At 41.3% G+C, this 16120-nt stretch overlaps 1 protein-coding gene across 1 annotated transcript in view; it reads left to right on the top strand.

The window, feature by feature from the left end:
- Positions 1 to 16120, top strand: part of itga2.2 (integrin, alpha 2 (CD49B, alpha 2 subunit of VLA-2 receptor), tandem duplicate 2) — a 172538-nt gene that overhangs the window by 106747 nt on the left and 49671 nt on the right. Inside the window, exons 8-11 of the mRNA XM_041187111.1 lie at positions 935 to 1085; positions 6358 to 6523; positions 8408 to 8487; positions 12748 to 12886. Coding sequence (XP_041043045.1) covers positions 935 to 1085; positions 6358 to 6523; positions 8408 to 8487; positions 12748 to 12886 — 536 coding nt within the window. The remainder of the gene's footprint in view (positions 1 to 934; positions 1086 to 6357; positions 6524 to 8407; positions 8488 to 12747; positions 12887 to 16120) is intronic.

The raw sequence follows: 16120 nt of genomic DNA, 5'->3' as shown, positions 1-16120 counted from the left end.
AATGCTCCTCCTGATTGGTGGGATGTGCCCCCTGCTGATTCCTCTTGTGACGGGGTGGGAAACCCTGCCATCAGAAAAATTGTCCTCATTATGTCTATTTTGTTATCCAACAAATTAGTTGATCTTCTATGGCACTCCTCACAAGAAGTCTACTGTTGTAATTTTTAACTGCTAACTATCCCTTTAAAGCAATTGCTCAGGACACCCATTCGAGAAAGTGTTCTAAAAGGCACTGGGGTCAATTAGAAACCAATTATTGTTGTTGTTGGCAATTAGTTGCCTCTTCCCTTTGTTTCTTCAAGAACATTTTTAGGTTAGCTCAATGTCAGAAAAAATAGCAAGGTACAAATGAGTTTCCTTCTCTTTTTGTATACATTTTCAAATATTGTTCAATTATGATTTACTGATGTTTTATACAAAGCGGAGTGTTATAGAGTGCGATAGAAATGTAAAATGTTTATAAGAGTAGATGAATAATATCACAAGAAGATCAACTTTGCAACAAAATTGAATCCACAGTGACAGCACTCATTTATAACATTTGGGGGACATCATCTAACTTAGAAACCTGGATGATTTAAATGATCAAGAACAGGGGAACTAATGACAAAATAGCCCGTAGGGCGTAGATCTCTAACTGAACTGATTTATAATCGTAGCATTGGCAGTAAGTATTTCTGGCCCAAGTGAAAAGGTAACAGCTATATGCTTTGCCTCATACTGAATTGATAATCCAAGTTTAATGTCTCCATTTCTAACAAACTATTTAACATTATGTTTCACTGTACATTGATTGAAAGACTTGTAGATTGCCAGCCAGTTATTTTGCGAACTTGTTGAATTCACCAGGGTAACTAACTTTCAGTACATTGGCAGGTTTTGCTTGAAAGCGGATCGGTTCTGCAATGTGTTACACCATTTTGTCATATTTCAGGCAGGAAGCATTCTTACCTGAAAATGGTGGCAGACCAAAAGCAACAAAGGTAATGGTTGTTGTAACTGATGGCGAATCTCATGACAGAGACAAGTTACCAAAAGTGATAGCTGATTGTGAGAAGGAACGCATCATCCGATTTGGGATTGCCGTAAGTAAATGCCAACTCTTTTTTGTCAGCAAATTAGATACCCATTGTTTAACAGATGTTGTAAAATATTTAGCAAAGTTATGCACTGAGCAACAGAACCTTTTTAAAAATACACTTTTCAAATTGTCAGCAGACAAATATTTCACACATTCAAGTGACATTGCTCTGTCAGTTATTTTATCCTGCCCGTTTATGTTAAAAGGATGAAATTGTTCAAATTGCAGAGAAAGGGATGTCATGCAAACTTAAACATTCATTGACTAAATACTGCGACTTTAATTTTATGTTTTACTGGGTTATAAGCTACAGTATGATGGGCCCTATTCCCAAATTGTTTTAGATAATGGAATTTGTCACAAAACGGAGCGAATGCAGAAAGGCATTGGTTAGGAAATGACGAGAAATAACTAATTCAATAGTTCACACCCAAGTTAAAATCACAGGCAGAAAAATATCACACAAATGTTTTGAGCATTCTTTCACTAATATCACTGAACCATAGATGCGAATAGTCAATGTTTGACACTGACAGTCAACATTTTGGAAACTTATCCAGATTGACACACATAGCAGCAAAATGTCTGCAAAGGCAGTCCAGTCTACTGAGTCTGCTGTCGTCGTCATCATTGTTGTTATTGGCTGTCTCTCAATTGGAGGCAGATGTCTACTCAGGGTCGTAGGTTTCTGCTATACCTGGGCCTTCATGCAGCTGAACGGGACAATTCTCGACCCACAGATCTTTGAACACATGAGATAGGATGTCCCAAGAGGTATTAGGATCTGGAGGCAGGATTTGCTTCCTTTTCTTCCCTTCACAGCCACCGCTCTGCCTCATCACTAAGGCGTTTGGACTGACAGCATGATACAGCTTGATGGACAAGTTGTCACCATTTTGAACGATTGGTAGCAAGCTCCTTCCAATCATTAATGTCAATGTTGCCATGCTTCAAGGAGAGTTTCAGAGTGTCTTTGTAGTGTTTTCTTTGTCCTCCTCTGGGAGGCTGACCATTTGAGAGTTAGGAAAACAGGAACTGGTGGAGGAGATGCTTTTCAGCCATCTGGACAGTGTCCAGTCCATTGTGATAAAAACAAAAAACTATGGATACTGGAAATCCAAAACAAAAACAGAAATACCTGGAAAAACTCAGCAGGTCTGGCAGCATCGGCGGAGATAATATCACCACCTTCAACACCTCTTCGGATTGTTCCGACAGGGTTACACCAATAGTTATGCAGAAAAATTTGGAAGAAATTAACCTCTTCTAGCATCTGGGCAACTGTTGTAAAGACCCAGACCAATCCCCCAGCGGGACTCCCCCAACACTCCCAACACCCAGGAGACACCCCCACCCCTAACAAACCATCTCCCACAATATCACCCACTCCCAACCCCCCATGGGATTCCCCCCAATCGCACGGGACTCACCCCACCTCTTGCGAATGTCCAACTCCCCCACCCCCTCTCAAATATCTGACACCCCCCACCCAAATGTCCAACCACCCCCAGCCCCCCAACACCACCCTAGTGTCTGAGCCCCCCACCCCTCCCAAATGTCCGTCCCCTCTAGCCCCCCACCCCCCGAATGTCTGACTCCCCCACACGCCCCTAATAATACTCCACCCCCTCCCGAATGTCCAAGCCCCCCACCCCCTCCTGATGTCCGACCCCCCCCACCCCCTCCCAATGTTTGACACCCCAAACCCCCAAACGTCCGACCCCCCAACCACTCCCAAAGGTCCACCACCCCCCCACCATCAGCTCCTGAATGTCCGACCTTCCCGCACCATCCCGATTTCCGCAACCCACCCCCAGCCCCCAAACCAACTCCCCCACTGAATATCTGACCCTCCACCATCCTGAAGGTCTGCCCCCATCCCCAGCCACCATCTCCCAGATATCCGACACACTCCAACCTTTCCGAATATCCGACCTCCTTCCCAATGTCCCAAACCTTCCCCCTATCCCCACCTGACCTCCAAACACCTCCACCTCCCAAATCCTATCCACTTACCTTCTCCCTGGCCTGTCAATTTCGATTGGACCTTTAAACTTACCTGCTTTACGGCTGCTAGTGCCGTAAAAAAGGGGGCGTGTCCTTCTTCAATTTAACGATGCTGGATTTCGGAGACAGTTGCGCTGCCTGGATCTCTCCCGGTCTGAGTCGGAAGGTCAGATAAGACAGACACAGAAGAAATTTGATGTAGGTAAGTGGGCACGGAGTGGCAATCTGACGCTGATTGCCACTCCAAGGGAGTTACGGCCCTGTATATCTATGGTAGTCAGTTTAGTTTTGGCATAGTAAGCAGTATTTAATACTCACACCAGAGGGCAGTTGATCTTTGAAGAGGTGAATGGCCACTGTCAGGTAGATTGTAAATAGTATGGGGACTATCAAACAGCCTTGCTTGACCCCAGTTAGGATTTTCAACACATCTATTTCAGATCTCCCACTCAAGAGAGTTGCAGTGTATTATCATGAAGCAATTGCAGGATTGTGATGAAGGTTCTTGGACATCAAAATCTCTGGAGCACAATCCAGAGATCCTCGCGATTTAATGAGTCAAATGCTTTGGTCAGGTTGATAAATGCAATGAAAAGTACCCAGTGTTGTTCTTGACATTTTTCTTGGATTTGTCTGGCAATAAAGACCATGTCAGAGGTTCCTCTGGAAGGTCTAAAGCCACACTGTCTCTGGGAGGATTTGCTCAGCCACGTGAAGTAGGAAAATCAGGAGAATACATATAAGGAATTTCCCTGCTGTGGACAAAAGGAAAATAGCTCAATTGTTTCTACAGCATGATTTATCTCCCTTCATGAAGATAATTACAGTTGTCACATTCCTGAAGTCAGGTTGGGGGCAGTGTTGTGAGGAAGTTCTTTTTCCTCTCAAATCCATTGGGTGAGGACATGGTGTCTTGACGTAAGCAAAACACTTTGAAGACCTCAGGCGGGATACAGTCGGGGCCACAGGCTTTGTTGTTTGTCATCTGTCTGCTTGTTGCAGTTGTCCCATCATTGATGGTTCACCAGTGAATCCTACCACCGGGTACTAGAGAGTATCAACTGCCACTGTGGATTCACAGTTGAGGATTGTTGGATATGTTCTTTCCAGTATTGAGGATGACATTGTCACCCTTAAGAGACACTATTCTGTGAGTGAAGGGAATTTTGTCCATTTGACTTTGGTCTATAGATGGCCCTGGTAGCTTCAAAGCAGCTTGGCATGTCATGACGGTCAGTATATTTTTGGATCTCTGGAGCTTTCTCTTCCCACCACTTGTCCTTTATCTTCCGGATTTGTCTTTGTGTATCAGCCTTGAGCTGTTGGAATGCTGCGTTCTTGACTTTTTTTTATTCATTCATGGCATGTGGGTGTCACTGGCTAGGCCAGTATTTATTGCCCTTGAGAAGGTGGTGGTGAGCTGCCGCCTTGAACCACTGCAGCCCATGTGGTGTAGGTGCACCCACAGTGCTGTTAGGGAGGATTTTAACCCAATGACAGTGAAGGAACGGCGATATAGTTCCAAGTCAGGATGGTGGGTGGCTTGGAGGGGAAATTACAGGCGGTGGTGTTCCCATGTGTCTGCTGCCCTTGACCTTGGTAGTGGTCGTGGGTTTGGATGGTGCTGTTTAAGGAACCTTAGTGAGTTTCTGCAATGATCTGCATGTTGTAGATGGTACACACTGCTGCCACTGTGTGTCAGTGGTGGAGGGAGTAAATGTTTCTGGCCGGGGTGCCAATCAAGCTGGCTGCTTTGTTCTGGATGGTGTCAAGCTTCTTGAGTGTTGTTGGAACTGCACTCATCCAGGCAAGTGGAGAGTATTCTATCACATTCGTGATTTGTGCCTTGTAGGTTTTGGACTTGCAACCTTGGGTTGTTCTGCCAGGCAATGAAGGCTGATCCAGAAAAATGTGACCCTTGCTCTCTAATGCAGTGGACAACCTACAACTATGCAGCACTCCCTTGGAGCTGCTTGGAAGTATCAGCCAACACATGCCTGGGACTCACCACATACAAATGTGCAGTGGAAAGAAGAGGAGCATGGTTACACCATCTGCAGCTTTATACATTATATAAGATTGTGGGATATGAGTGAAATGGGATTTCAGAAAGTGCATAAAGTAGGAACACACCATCATCTTGAAGACTTCAGCGACTGGTCTCAGTGATGCCCATGCCAGTAATGCTAAGTACTAACTCTTCCGAAGGAGTGAGAAGATGTAGCTTTGCTGCTTCTTTGCTGCTCCCTCCTATTAGGTGCCGCTTTGCCCTGAAAGAACGAGGAGAGAATGCTAGTAAGTGTGTTTTTTGGTGATGTGCCTGTATTTGCTGAATAGCTTAGGGGTGATGTTTGCATCAGTGCTAAATATTTGAGGGTGAGGTGGAGCATCTGAATGTTAAACATGAGCCCTGGTTGCTAAGGATTGTTGATGGGTGAGTGATGGAGATCCATTGCATTGAGCAGTGCACTGAGGTTGTTGATGTGGTTGGTAGGATGTGGCATTTAAAAATGAATTCACTGCCCTCGACCATTCGTTTGAGGTCACTGAGCTTCTTACTTAGCTGAATCTAGCTCCAACTTCCTGGCATTGACCTCTGTAGCTATCTGCTCCCACTGCCTTTGCAGTGTCTGTCTTGGAGAACTTCCTGGGCCCCTGCTGATAGAACATCTTGCTCTCGCTCTCGCTCTCTCTCTCCCTCCCTCCCCTCCTGCACTAAGTTTCCAGTGCTGCTTTGGAGAACCTAGGAACTCTCGCTCTCTCTGGCCTTTTGAGCCTCTACTCCAGTATATTCCTGTTCCACAAATGTTTCCCAGCCAGGTGAATGAGCTTCCACGGCCAGAATGCATCTCCCTTTTAAGAACCACAGGCCAGTTTTAACTCGTGTTAGCCTCACATGAATACAGGCCCCCCCCCCCCCCCACCCCCCCCTCAGCTGAGCATGCAGACATTTAGCAGTGTACTTAACATTGGGTACAGGCCACTATCATGAAACTGAGGAGTATTAAGTTTGTATGCTACTTGGATTACCCTCAATAGGCTTAATTGAAGATCACAATCCCAACACCCATTAATAGCCTATCCAATGTTTAGCCTATTATCTCTTAACTCAAATATGAGGGCATCACCATTGAATCAAGCTAACATCCCAGGCAAACTAAATTTGTGAATGTGAACAATTGAACAAACCTATTGAAAATTGAAACAGTTGACAAAAATGTTCAATGTACTTCCATGTAATTGAATTCAATTTATTTTCTATTTCATAGGTTCTTGGATATTACACTAGAAACAACATAGACCCAGAAAACTTGATCAATGAAATCAAGTCCATTGCAAGTGACCCAAAAGAGAAGCATTTTTTCAACGTATCCTCAGAAGCTGCTTTGATGGAAATAGCTAGTGCACTCCGAGAACGTATCTTTAGTATTGAAGGTAAATCTTTCTTTCTGGTTTCTTCAAAGTATTGTGTTCTTATAATTTTATTTTACCCTAATGATGAATTTCAAACAATTAATCCATCCAAAGGGCTGCTATAATGATACAGTGTGCAGTTTTGGGACTATAGGAAGGAGGGTGAGGCAACAGGAAAGGTACAGCCCAGATTCTACAGTATACTGTCTGCGAATGAGGAGATAGTTGCCAAAAAAAGATTTGCGAAATTGTGGTTGTTTTCATTAGAACAGAAGACATTAGAGGATGGCTTGTTTAATGTATTTAAAATTATGATGGATATTTCAGAGGAAAACAGACTGTTTCCAATGCTTGACCATTCTACAGGAAGGGGATATAATTATATAATAAAATGAAAGAAATTTAAGTCAGAGAACAGGAAAAAACTTTTACAATAAGTATTGTAGGGCAATGGAATATACTGCTAGAGTTAGTTTTGAAGCAGAGGTCATAATCAACATTTAAGTTTATGTTAGATAAATGGTTGAAGGAAATGGGAATAAAACAATAGGGGGTTAGAATAGACTCATGGGATTAAAACTACTCCTCAAGCTGAAGATACAAACCAACATAAACTGGTTGAGACAGACAGACTATCTTTGTATTAAAACATAAAATTCTGGAAAAACTCAGCAGGTCTGGCAGCATCTGTGGCAAGAGAAACAGAGTTATCGTTTCGCGTCCATATGACCTTTCTTCAGAGCAGCTCTGAAGAGTCATATGGACTCGAAACATTAACTCTGTTTCTCTCTCCACAGATGCTGCCAGACCTGCTGAGTTTTTCCAACATTTTCTATTTTTATTTCAGATTCCCAGCATCCACAGTATTTTGCTTTTATCAATCTGTCTTTGTTTTGTAATTCTATGTATTATAGCCTTGAAAAGTACACCTGAAGTTATAGGTACATATTGCAGTCGGAGCTCCTGTACAGTGCTTCAGATCCTCAGAATGGTGGCATGGTCACAATGCTAGGGCTTTTCTCTTTAAACGTGTTGTGAGTAGTTGTTCTGCCAGTCTGTATTGGTTTTGTTGTATCTTTAGTAGTTTTAATCCCCATATTTTTTTATTCCCATTTCCTTCAACCATCTTTCTGATATTACCTTAAATGATGCTTATGACCTCTGTTTCAATACTACCTCTAGCAGTATATTCCATTGCCCTACAATCCTCTTTGTAAAAGCTTTTCCTGTTCTCTGTCTTAAATTTCTTTCATTTCATTATATATTTATACACCCTTGTTGTAGACTGGTCAAACATTGGAAACAGTCGATTCTGCTGGTTTCAGGATTTATTCAGTAATAAACATAGAATGTGTTGGAAATACACAACAGGTCTGGCAGCATCTGTGGAAAGCGAAAAACACGGTTAACATTTCGGGCCATGGCCTTTCTTCAAAATTGATTCCGACAAAACAGTCTGATGAAAAGTCACAACCTGAACTGGTAACTCTATTTTTCTCTTTCCCCAGGTGCTGCCAGACCAGCTATATATTTCCAGCATTTTCTGTGTTTCTTTCAGATTTCCTGTATCCGCAATATTTTGCTTTGGTGTCAGGGTTTCTTGACTTTGTTTCCAAACTGAACTTAATTCAGAGATCCTTAAAATTCATCACATTGAAACAATGATTCAATTTGACAAATATGTAGCTGGTATGTTACCTTAAGCACAAGTTCACGCTTTCTAGGCATCATCCATGATTTCATCTTAAGATGGTATTATGGTGCCAATGTTATTTTAAGGGCCAGGAAATCTGGCTAGTTGTCTTCCAACTGATAAAAAATAATCAAAGGTATGGCAGAACATTATATTAGATTTCTGTATTTTGTATATAGTATGTTTCATAGTTTTATATTTTATCCTTCTAGGGACAAGCAATAAAAATGAAGATACGTTCCTATTGGAAATGGCACAAGTTGGATTCAGTGCACACTTTGTCCCCAGCCAGGTATTAACTTTCTCTGTGTGGTTTTCATTTTATGTCATAATCATCAAGGTGAAGAATTAGCACAGGAAGTGTTGCGTTTTATGCCTTGGAGATATGCAGAGATGACACACCAGTTTCTCTGTCTAAACAGAACTTTATTTGCAAAAGGTTTTAAGATGTCTGCACTCCCATCTTTCTGGCTTCTTGCTTTCAGATTAGTTTCTGTTTCTCTATAACCACACTTGACTAATAGTGCACACAGAACAGAGAAGAATCAACAGGCACACATTATCAAGCACCGAACAATTGAATACTACATCTTTTCCACCTGAAAAACTAAAAATTCTCATTTAAGTTAAAACATCATAAACAATAAATTAAGGCATTTCATAGTGTTCAGCATGTTCATTTTCTCAAAGTACAGAAATAGTCTTTGCGATATGAAGGTTGTTGATAATAAACTTAAGGCTGTGGTTCTACGTGATCAGTTCAATGTGGTGGATGATCAACACCGTAATCACTCATTGAAAAAATAAATGTCTCCTCATAATCATTGTCCTTTTAATACCTTGGTTTGCTCATTATCAAGTGTCCAGCATTCCACTACCTATTGTTGTCCACAAATGGTACTGTGCAACCGCTCGATCTGCTTTCGTGGTGGAGGGGCGTGAGAGTCCCTTGCGGCACTTCACTTAGACTCGGAGCTGTACTCTGGACATAACAGGAATGAGTGACTCAATACCAAGTAATGTATAAAAACAGCAATTCATTAAACAATTATTAATAAAAAGGAGAGAAAAATAACTTGAACAAAAAAGGAAGCAAAAAACATTTTTGCCTTTCTTTCTTTTAATATACACTTTATTATAGTACAAATGACAATCTCAAATTGGTCTGTTCAAGGCAGTTCCCCAAAATGGTAAAACATCTCCAAATTAGTCTGTTTGAGACAGTTCCCTAAAATAGTACTGTTCCCCTTGATACATACATCACCAAGTCTCTGAATAACCTTGCAGGGAGATAGACTCTCCGGTCAGTCATTCCATCGATGTCCCTCCCTTGTTTTAGTTCCTGTGACTCTTCAGCAGAAGTCACAAATGGCAACCATCTCAAATTTTGTGAAACTGGTAGAACTGATGTGTTGATATGAGGAGCTTAATCTCTCCAAATCCGGTCAATAAGGAAGGATGGTATTGTACATCGTCTGTGTCATTAGTCATGTTAATGTGTGCTCTGGTGGACTGTTTAAGTTTGAAGCCAAGCTTATTAAGTAGGTTTACCACATAAGGCTCCTGCCTTTGGCCACGTAGAATATGAACCTGTCTATGGTGATGTTTTTGTTGTGCACTGGAGTTGTTATGGTTCCCAAAACCGGAATAATCAAGTAATCGAAAGTTTGTAGAGTGGCTGTTGTAGAAGTGAAAGAAAGCTGTGAAGAGTAACCATGGTTGAGTTTGTCACTCAATACAGATACGTTCAAGGCACAATGATGAGGAGCGACAGTGAGATGCTTGCAATCTTGACTGAATATTTCGTAAAATGACCTGGTGCTTTACTGACAATATTGGTGTACACACGCTGTACCTGACTCTTTAGGATTAGATTCCTCCACATGTCAAACTGATCAAGTCGTCTTCTTTGATGACATGCACACCTTTACAAAGTGATTCCGCTTTAAGCATGAGTTACGCTAGACATGGTGTTGTGAATCAATGAGCACCTCCACAATTTGGGAACATTTTTGAAGATGTCTGACTATAATGGGGCATGTGTTAATGATACTGCTGAGGTCTCGTTTGTCTGTAACCCTTGCAAATGAACTGGTTGTGACTGCAACCTTCAGTCTAAGGATGCTTTTCTGTGAAACTCTTGGAATCTAACATGTCAGATCCAATTTGGACTGACAAAGTTTGACTTTTTCCAAGGTTAAATCATCATCCTCCATGAGGAGGCATTCCTTAATTCATGGAATTGAAGTCTTTTCAATTGTACGAATGATTCATTAGTTTATATGCCAAATTTACATGTGGAAGGCAATTGCCACAATGCTTTTTCATCCTGTTTTATGGGCTCACATTTCCCTGACATCTGATGGAATGTATATCATTAGATTATCACACTTCTCTTTAGTCCAAAGTATCCTTCAAAAATACTTACCAATGTATCAAATGTAGTTGTGTCTTCTGTGAGCTGTTGAAATATTCACTGGTGACAACTTTCACTGTGTTCCGAGACAACGTACAAGTATTACCTTCTTGTGAGTTGATGCTACATCTGGACTGCCCATCCCCATAGTGAGCAAATAGATTTTGAACCCCGAAGTCCATTGATCCTACAGTATGGGTGGACAATTCAATGAAGAAAATAAAGTTGCTGGAACCAGTAAATTTAAATATTCTCTATCTTGTCACCAATTGTTGTGTTTTGTGCCTCAGATATGCAGAGATCACACATCTAACTGTTTCAACATGTGTAATTGGAGTTTTATTTACGTGCTTTTTTAAACGTCTGCACTCTCATACTTCCAGCTTCTTGCTTTCAGTTTAGTTTCTGTATCTCAATAACCACATCGAGGCTTGACTAATAGCACACAGAGAAGAGTCAACAGATGCATATAATCAAATTGAATAACTGAATACTAAAGAAAATGAATCCTTTCTATGGGTGTGGTGAGAGAGAACTCTTATTCCTTTCCTGGGTGTCTGTAATTAGTAAGCTTTTGAGAGAAAGATGTGTGGGCATATTTTGACCCCTGAGTGTGTGAACGATTTGAATAACCAGCAGCAAGCTTTTTGTATATTTAAAAAAAGGAAGAGGATTGTTTATGCACTCACACCAAAACCTAATGCAACGGCATTCACCAACTTAGCTTTGCATTCACAAATTCATCCAAGGAAAGTACAGTTGAAAAGAATAGTGTACTTTTACATGTTATAAGTAAAAGAATAGTTCATAATTCACATGATTGTCTTGTTCTGGAAAATACATGTTGCAAGCTTATTGATGAAGACATTTTTATTCCTGAATTTTCAAGATTAAAAAAGGACAAACAGGGCTGCCTCACCAGGTGACTCCTTTTTTTTATTCATTCATGGGATGTGGGCTTCCATTGGCTGAGCCATCCCTGGTTGCCCTTGAGAAGGTGGTGGTGAGCTGCCTTCTTGAACCGATGCAGTCCATGTGGTGTTGGTACACCCACAGTGCTGCTAGGGAGGGAGCTCCAGGGTTTTGACCCAGTGACAGTGAAGGAACAACAATATATTTCCAATTCATGATGGTGAGTGATTTGGAGGGGAACTTCCAGGTGGTGGTGGTGATTCCATCTATCTGCTGCCCTTGTATTTCTAGATGGTAGTGGCCGTGGGTTTGGAAAGTGTTCTTGAAGGAACCTTGGTGAATTCCTGCAGTGCATTTCTGCACTGGTGATCTCTTTACCAAATACGGCAATGGCCTTGGGTTAATTAGCCACATCCTGGTTTATTGTTTGAAGACACATCCTGAGGAGGTTAAGACAATCACCTTCTTTGTTTCAAGAAAGGACCCATTCAATTCAGGGATGTCTCATGATGGTCTCAGGATGTGTGTAGTTAACACCTTTTCATATGGGATGTGCCTTTTTGTCTCTGTTGGACAATGAGGCAGTTTTTACACGGCAGGTCATCTGACCTTCAGTGGCCATCTTTGCAGCACATTGTTCACTTTTTAAAGGAATCTGAGTTTATGCATTGTTATGATTTTGATAAATCCCTAACAGCTAGAGAGACCGGAACATGCATTGAGTTGGCACACTTCTTTTCAATTTTTGGGACTGAATATAATTCTGAATACAGTAATAGAATGAAAGTTCTGCTTGAGCTGCAAAATGCACTTCAACAGTCTGAATATATTTACTAGAGGTTGTACAGTATACACAACTCCTAATTAAAAATGTTTGGCATTAACTGACCAATCCCATTCAGAAATGTTAAAGTTTGGTTAAAGAATGAAAAACAGTGGTGCAGTAAGAGATATTCTTCTGAAGTTGAGGTGGATAAAGGAAACTTTACTTTGCAATACTTATCCTGGGACAGCCAGGTGCAGTCACTGGAGATAGAAAATGGAGAAGTGTTCCACTTTGCAGCAATAATATCCCTCAGCTTGATCAGAACAAAAACTTAAAAGGATAAATCCAATGCAACACCTTAAGAAGAGTGTGATGATAAAGTAATGCCACCCAGTGTTCGATGCATTGAGTAGTTTCCTAGTTGTGAACTTTATTCAAGGTAAACATCCTTTTTTCAGGACTTGCTGATGTTGGGAGCTGTAGGAGCTTATGATTGGACAGGCACAACTGTCCATAAATCATCTCGCAAGACTATTATTTTTGCCAGGAAAGTTTTTCAAGACATTTTGCAAGATAGAAATGACAGTTCATACTTAGGTAAGCTTTAACCTCATTCCCACACATTATAATATCACAGTTGTCACATTCACCTTCTGGATCATTGATTTGACTTCAGGGCAAACAAATTGGTTTTACAATTTCTATGTTATTATAAATAATGAGCAAAGTTTCCTATCAAGGTTAGAAGCCCCTATGCCATTGCCAGTCATAAATAGGATGACATAAGCATCAACATGTTGAATCATGTAACAGTGGGATGAAGGCTTACACTTGAAAAATCACAAATACTGAGTTCCTCAGGCAAGATGCCATGGATCTTTGTTAAGCTGAATGCAGATATTCCCCAAGGAAGTATGGACAGGATAAAAGTCATTCCCAAACTTGTTTTACTGCACCTCCAAATGGTTTGATTTGGAATTACTGTGACCTGCACTTTGTTCATTTCAGTAACTGCTTAGAACTTAACTTTTTTTTTGCACAATGGAGCAATTTCTCAGTCTGATGTACCTGGGGAACGGTCTGTTCCAGGTGCAAAGAAGAAAAGGGATATTATAGCCATGATGCCAGTCTTCTCCATTCCTTTATCTCGCCCACAGATTTCTGGGGTTACCTCCCAAGTAGGTTCCTGGAGTGTTTATGGTTGCCATGATAATGAGAAAGGCAGGGGACAACTAGCCATTCTGCACATTTCGCCACCCACCCACCTGAGCAGCTCATTTGAGAATCCTTATTTTGTAGGGCTTCCAGAAGAACCTCTGATTGAAGAATCAGAGAGGTCGCATGGATTGTATGGATATACACCTGTCAAAGACAGAAAGTAAAGACCACAGAGTATAAGTCCCCTTTTCTTACAGAGACAGTAGGACAGAATCACAGAATTGTTATGGTGAAGAAGGAGGCCATTCGGCCCATTGTGTCTGCATCGGCTGTCCGAATGAGCATTATGACTATGTGTCATTCTCCTGCCTTTTCCCCATAACCCTAAACATTGTTTCTATTTAAATAACCGTCTAATGCCCTCTTAAATGCCTCGATTGAACCTGCTTCCACCACACTTCCAGGCAATGCATTCCAAACCCTAACTACTCGCTGTGTGAGAAAGATTTTTCTCACATCGCATTTGTTTGTTTTGCAAATCACTTTAAATCTGTGCCCTCGTGTTATCGATCCTTTTACAAGCAGGAGCAGTTTCTCCCTATCTACTCTGTCCAGCCCCCTCATGATTTTCAACATCATTATCAAATCTCCTCTTAGCCTTCTCCTCTCCAAGGAGAACACTCCCAACTTCTCCAATCTACCTTCAGAACTGAAGTTTCTCATCCCTTTTTTGTAAACCTCTTCTGCACTCTCTCCAATGCATTCACATCCTTCCTAAAGTGTGGCACCCAGAACTGTACACAATACTCCAGCTGAGGTCTAACTAGTGTCCTATATAAGTTCAGCTTAACCTCCTTGCTCCTGTACTCTATTCCCTTATTAGTACATCCCAGGAGACTGTATGCTTTATTAGCCACTCTCTCAAACTGCACATATACACCCACGTCCCTCTGCTCCTGCACACCCTTTAGAGTTGTAACCCTTCTTTTATATTGTCTCTCCATGTTCTTCCTAGCAAAATGAATCACCTCACACTTCTCTGCATTGAACTTCATCTGCTACCTATCTGCCCACTCCACTAACATGTCTATGTCCTTTTGAAGTTCTATACTTTCCCCCTCAGTTTACAATGCTTCCAAGTTTTGTATCATCTGCAAACTTTGAAATTGTCCCCTGCACACCAAGATCTAGATCATTAATATATATCAGGAAAAGCAAGGGTGCCAATACTGACCTCTGAGGAACTCCACTACAAACCTCCTCCAGCCCGAAAAATATCCATTAACCATTACTCGCTGTTTCCTATTTTGCAGCCAATTTTGTATCTACATTGCTACTATCCCTTTTATTCCATGAGTTATAGCTTTTCTCACAAGTCTGTTGTGTGGCACTGTATCTACTCTTTTGGAAGTCCATGTACACCACATCAACAGCATTATCCTCATCAGCTCACTCTGTTCTCTCTTCAAAAAACTCCAGCAAGTTAGTTAAACACAATTTTCCCTTAAGAAATCCATGCTGGCTCTTCCTAATCGACCCACATTTTCCTATGTGACTATTAATTCTATCCCAAATAATTATTTCTAGAAGCTTCCCCATCACTGAAGTTAAGCTGATTGGTCTGTAACTGCTGGGCATATCCTTACAACCTTTTTTGAACAAGGGTGTAATGTTTGCAATTCTCCAGTCCTGTGGCACCTCCCCTGAGTCTAGGGAGGACTGAACGATGATGGCCAGTGCCCCTGCAATTTCTACTCTCACTTCCTTCAATATCCTTGGATGCATCTCATCTGGCCCCAGTGCCTTGTGAACTTTAACCACTGACATTTTATCCCAATACCCCCCTCTTTATCAATTTTGAATTGATTTAGTGACAGTTTCCTCTGTCACCGTGGTCACCATGGCTTGGGTAGCATCTGCTTCTTTGGCAAAGTATTCATTTAACACCTCAACCATGCCCCCTGCCTCCATGTGTAAATCTCCTCTTTAGTCCCTAATCAGCCATACTCCTCCTTTTACCACCCTTTTACTAATTATGTGCCAATAGAAAATTAGATATTCCCCTATATGTTGGCTGCCAGTCTTTTCTCACAATTCCTTGTTGCTTCTCTTATTTGCTTCTTCACCTGTCTTCTGAATCCTCTGTATTCAGCTTGGTTTTCAATTGTATTTTCTACCTGACACCTGTCATAAGCACACTTTATCTTCTTTATATTAATTTCTATCTCCTTTTTCATTCAGGGAACTCTGGATTTGTTTAATTTACCTTTCCCTTTTGAGGGAATATAACTTGACTGTGGCCAAACCATTTTATCTTTGAACGTAGCCCATTGTTCAGCTACAGTTTTTTCCCACCACCCTTTAGTTCCAGTCTATGCAGTCCAGCTCTGTTCTTACCCTATTGAAGTTGGCTATCCCCCAGTTATTCTTACTCTGGATTGCCCATTGTCCTTTTCTACCATCATCCTAAACCTTATGATACTGACTACTAAATGTTCCCCCACAGACACTTGATCTTCTTGGCCCACCTCATTTCCAAGAACCAGGTCCAGCAGTGCGTCCTTTCTTATTAGACTGGACACACCATACTGCTGTAGAAAATTCTCCTAAGCATACTCTAGGAACTCTTGTCTCTCTCTGCCCTTTACAATACTACTATCCCAGTCTATATTC

Source organism: Carcharodon carcharias, chromosome 1, assembly GCF_017639515.1.
Source record: "Carcharodon carcharias isolate sCarCar2 chromosome 1, sCarCar2.pri, whole genome shotgun sequence".
In the NCBI taxonomy this organism is placed as follows: Eukaryota; Metazoa; Chordata; class Chondrichthyes; order Lamniformes; family Lamnidae; genus Carcharodon; species Carcharodon carcharias.
Note: the sequence above shows the minus strand (reverse complement) of the source record. Positions and strands in the feature narration are given on the sequence as shown.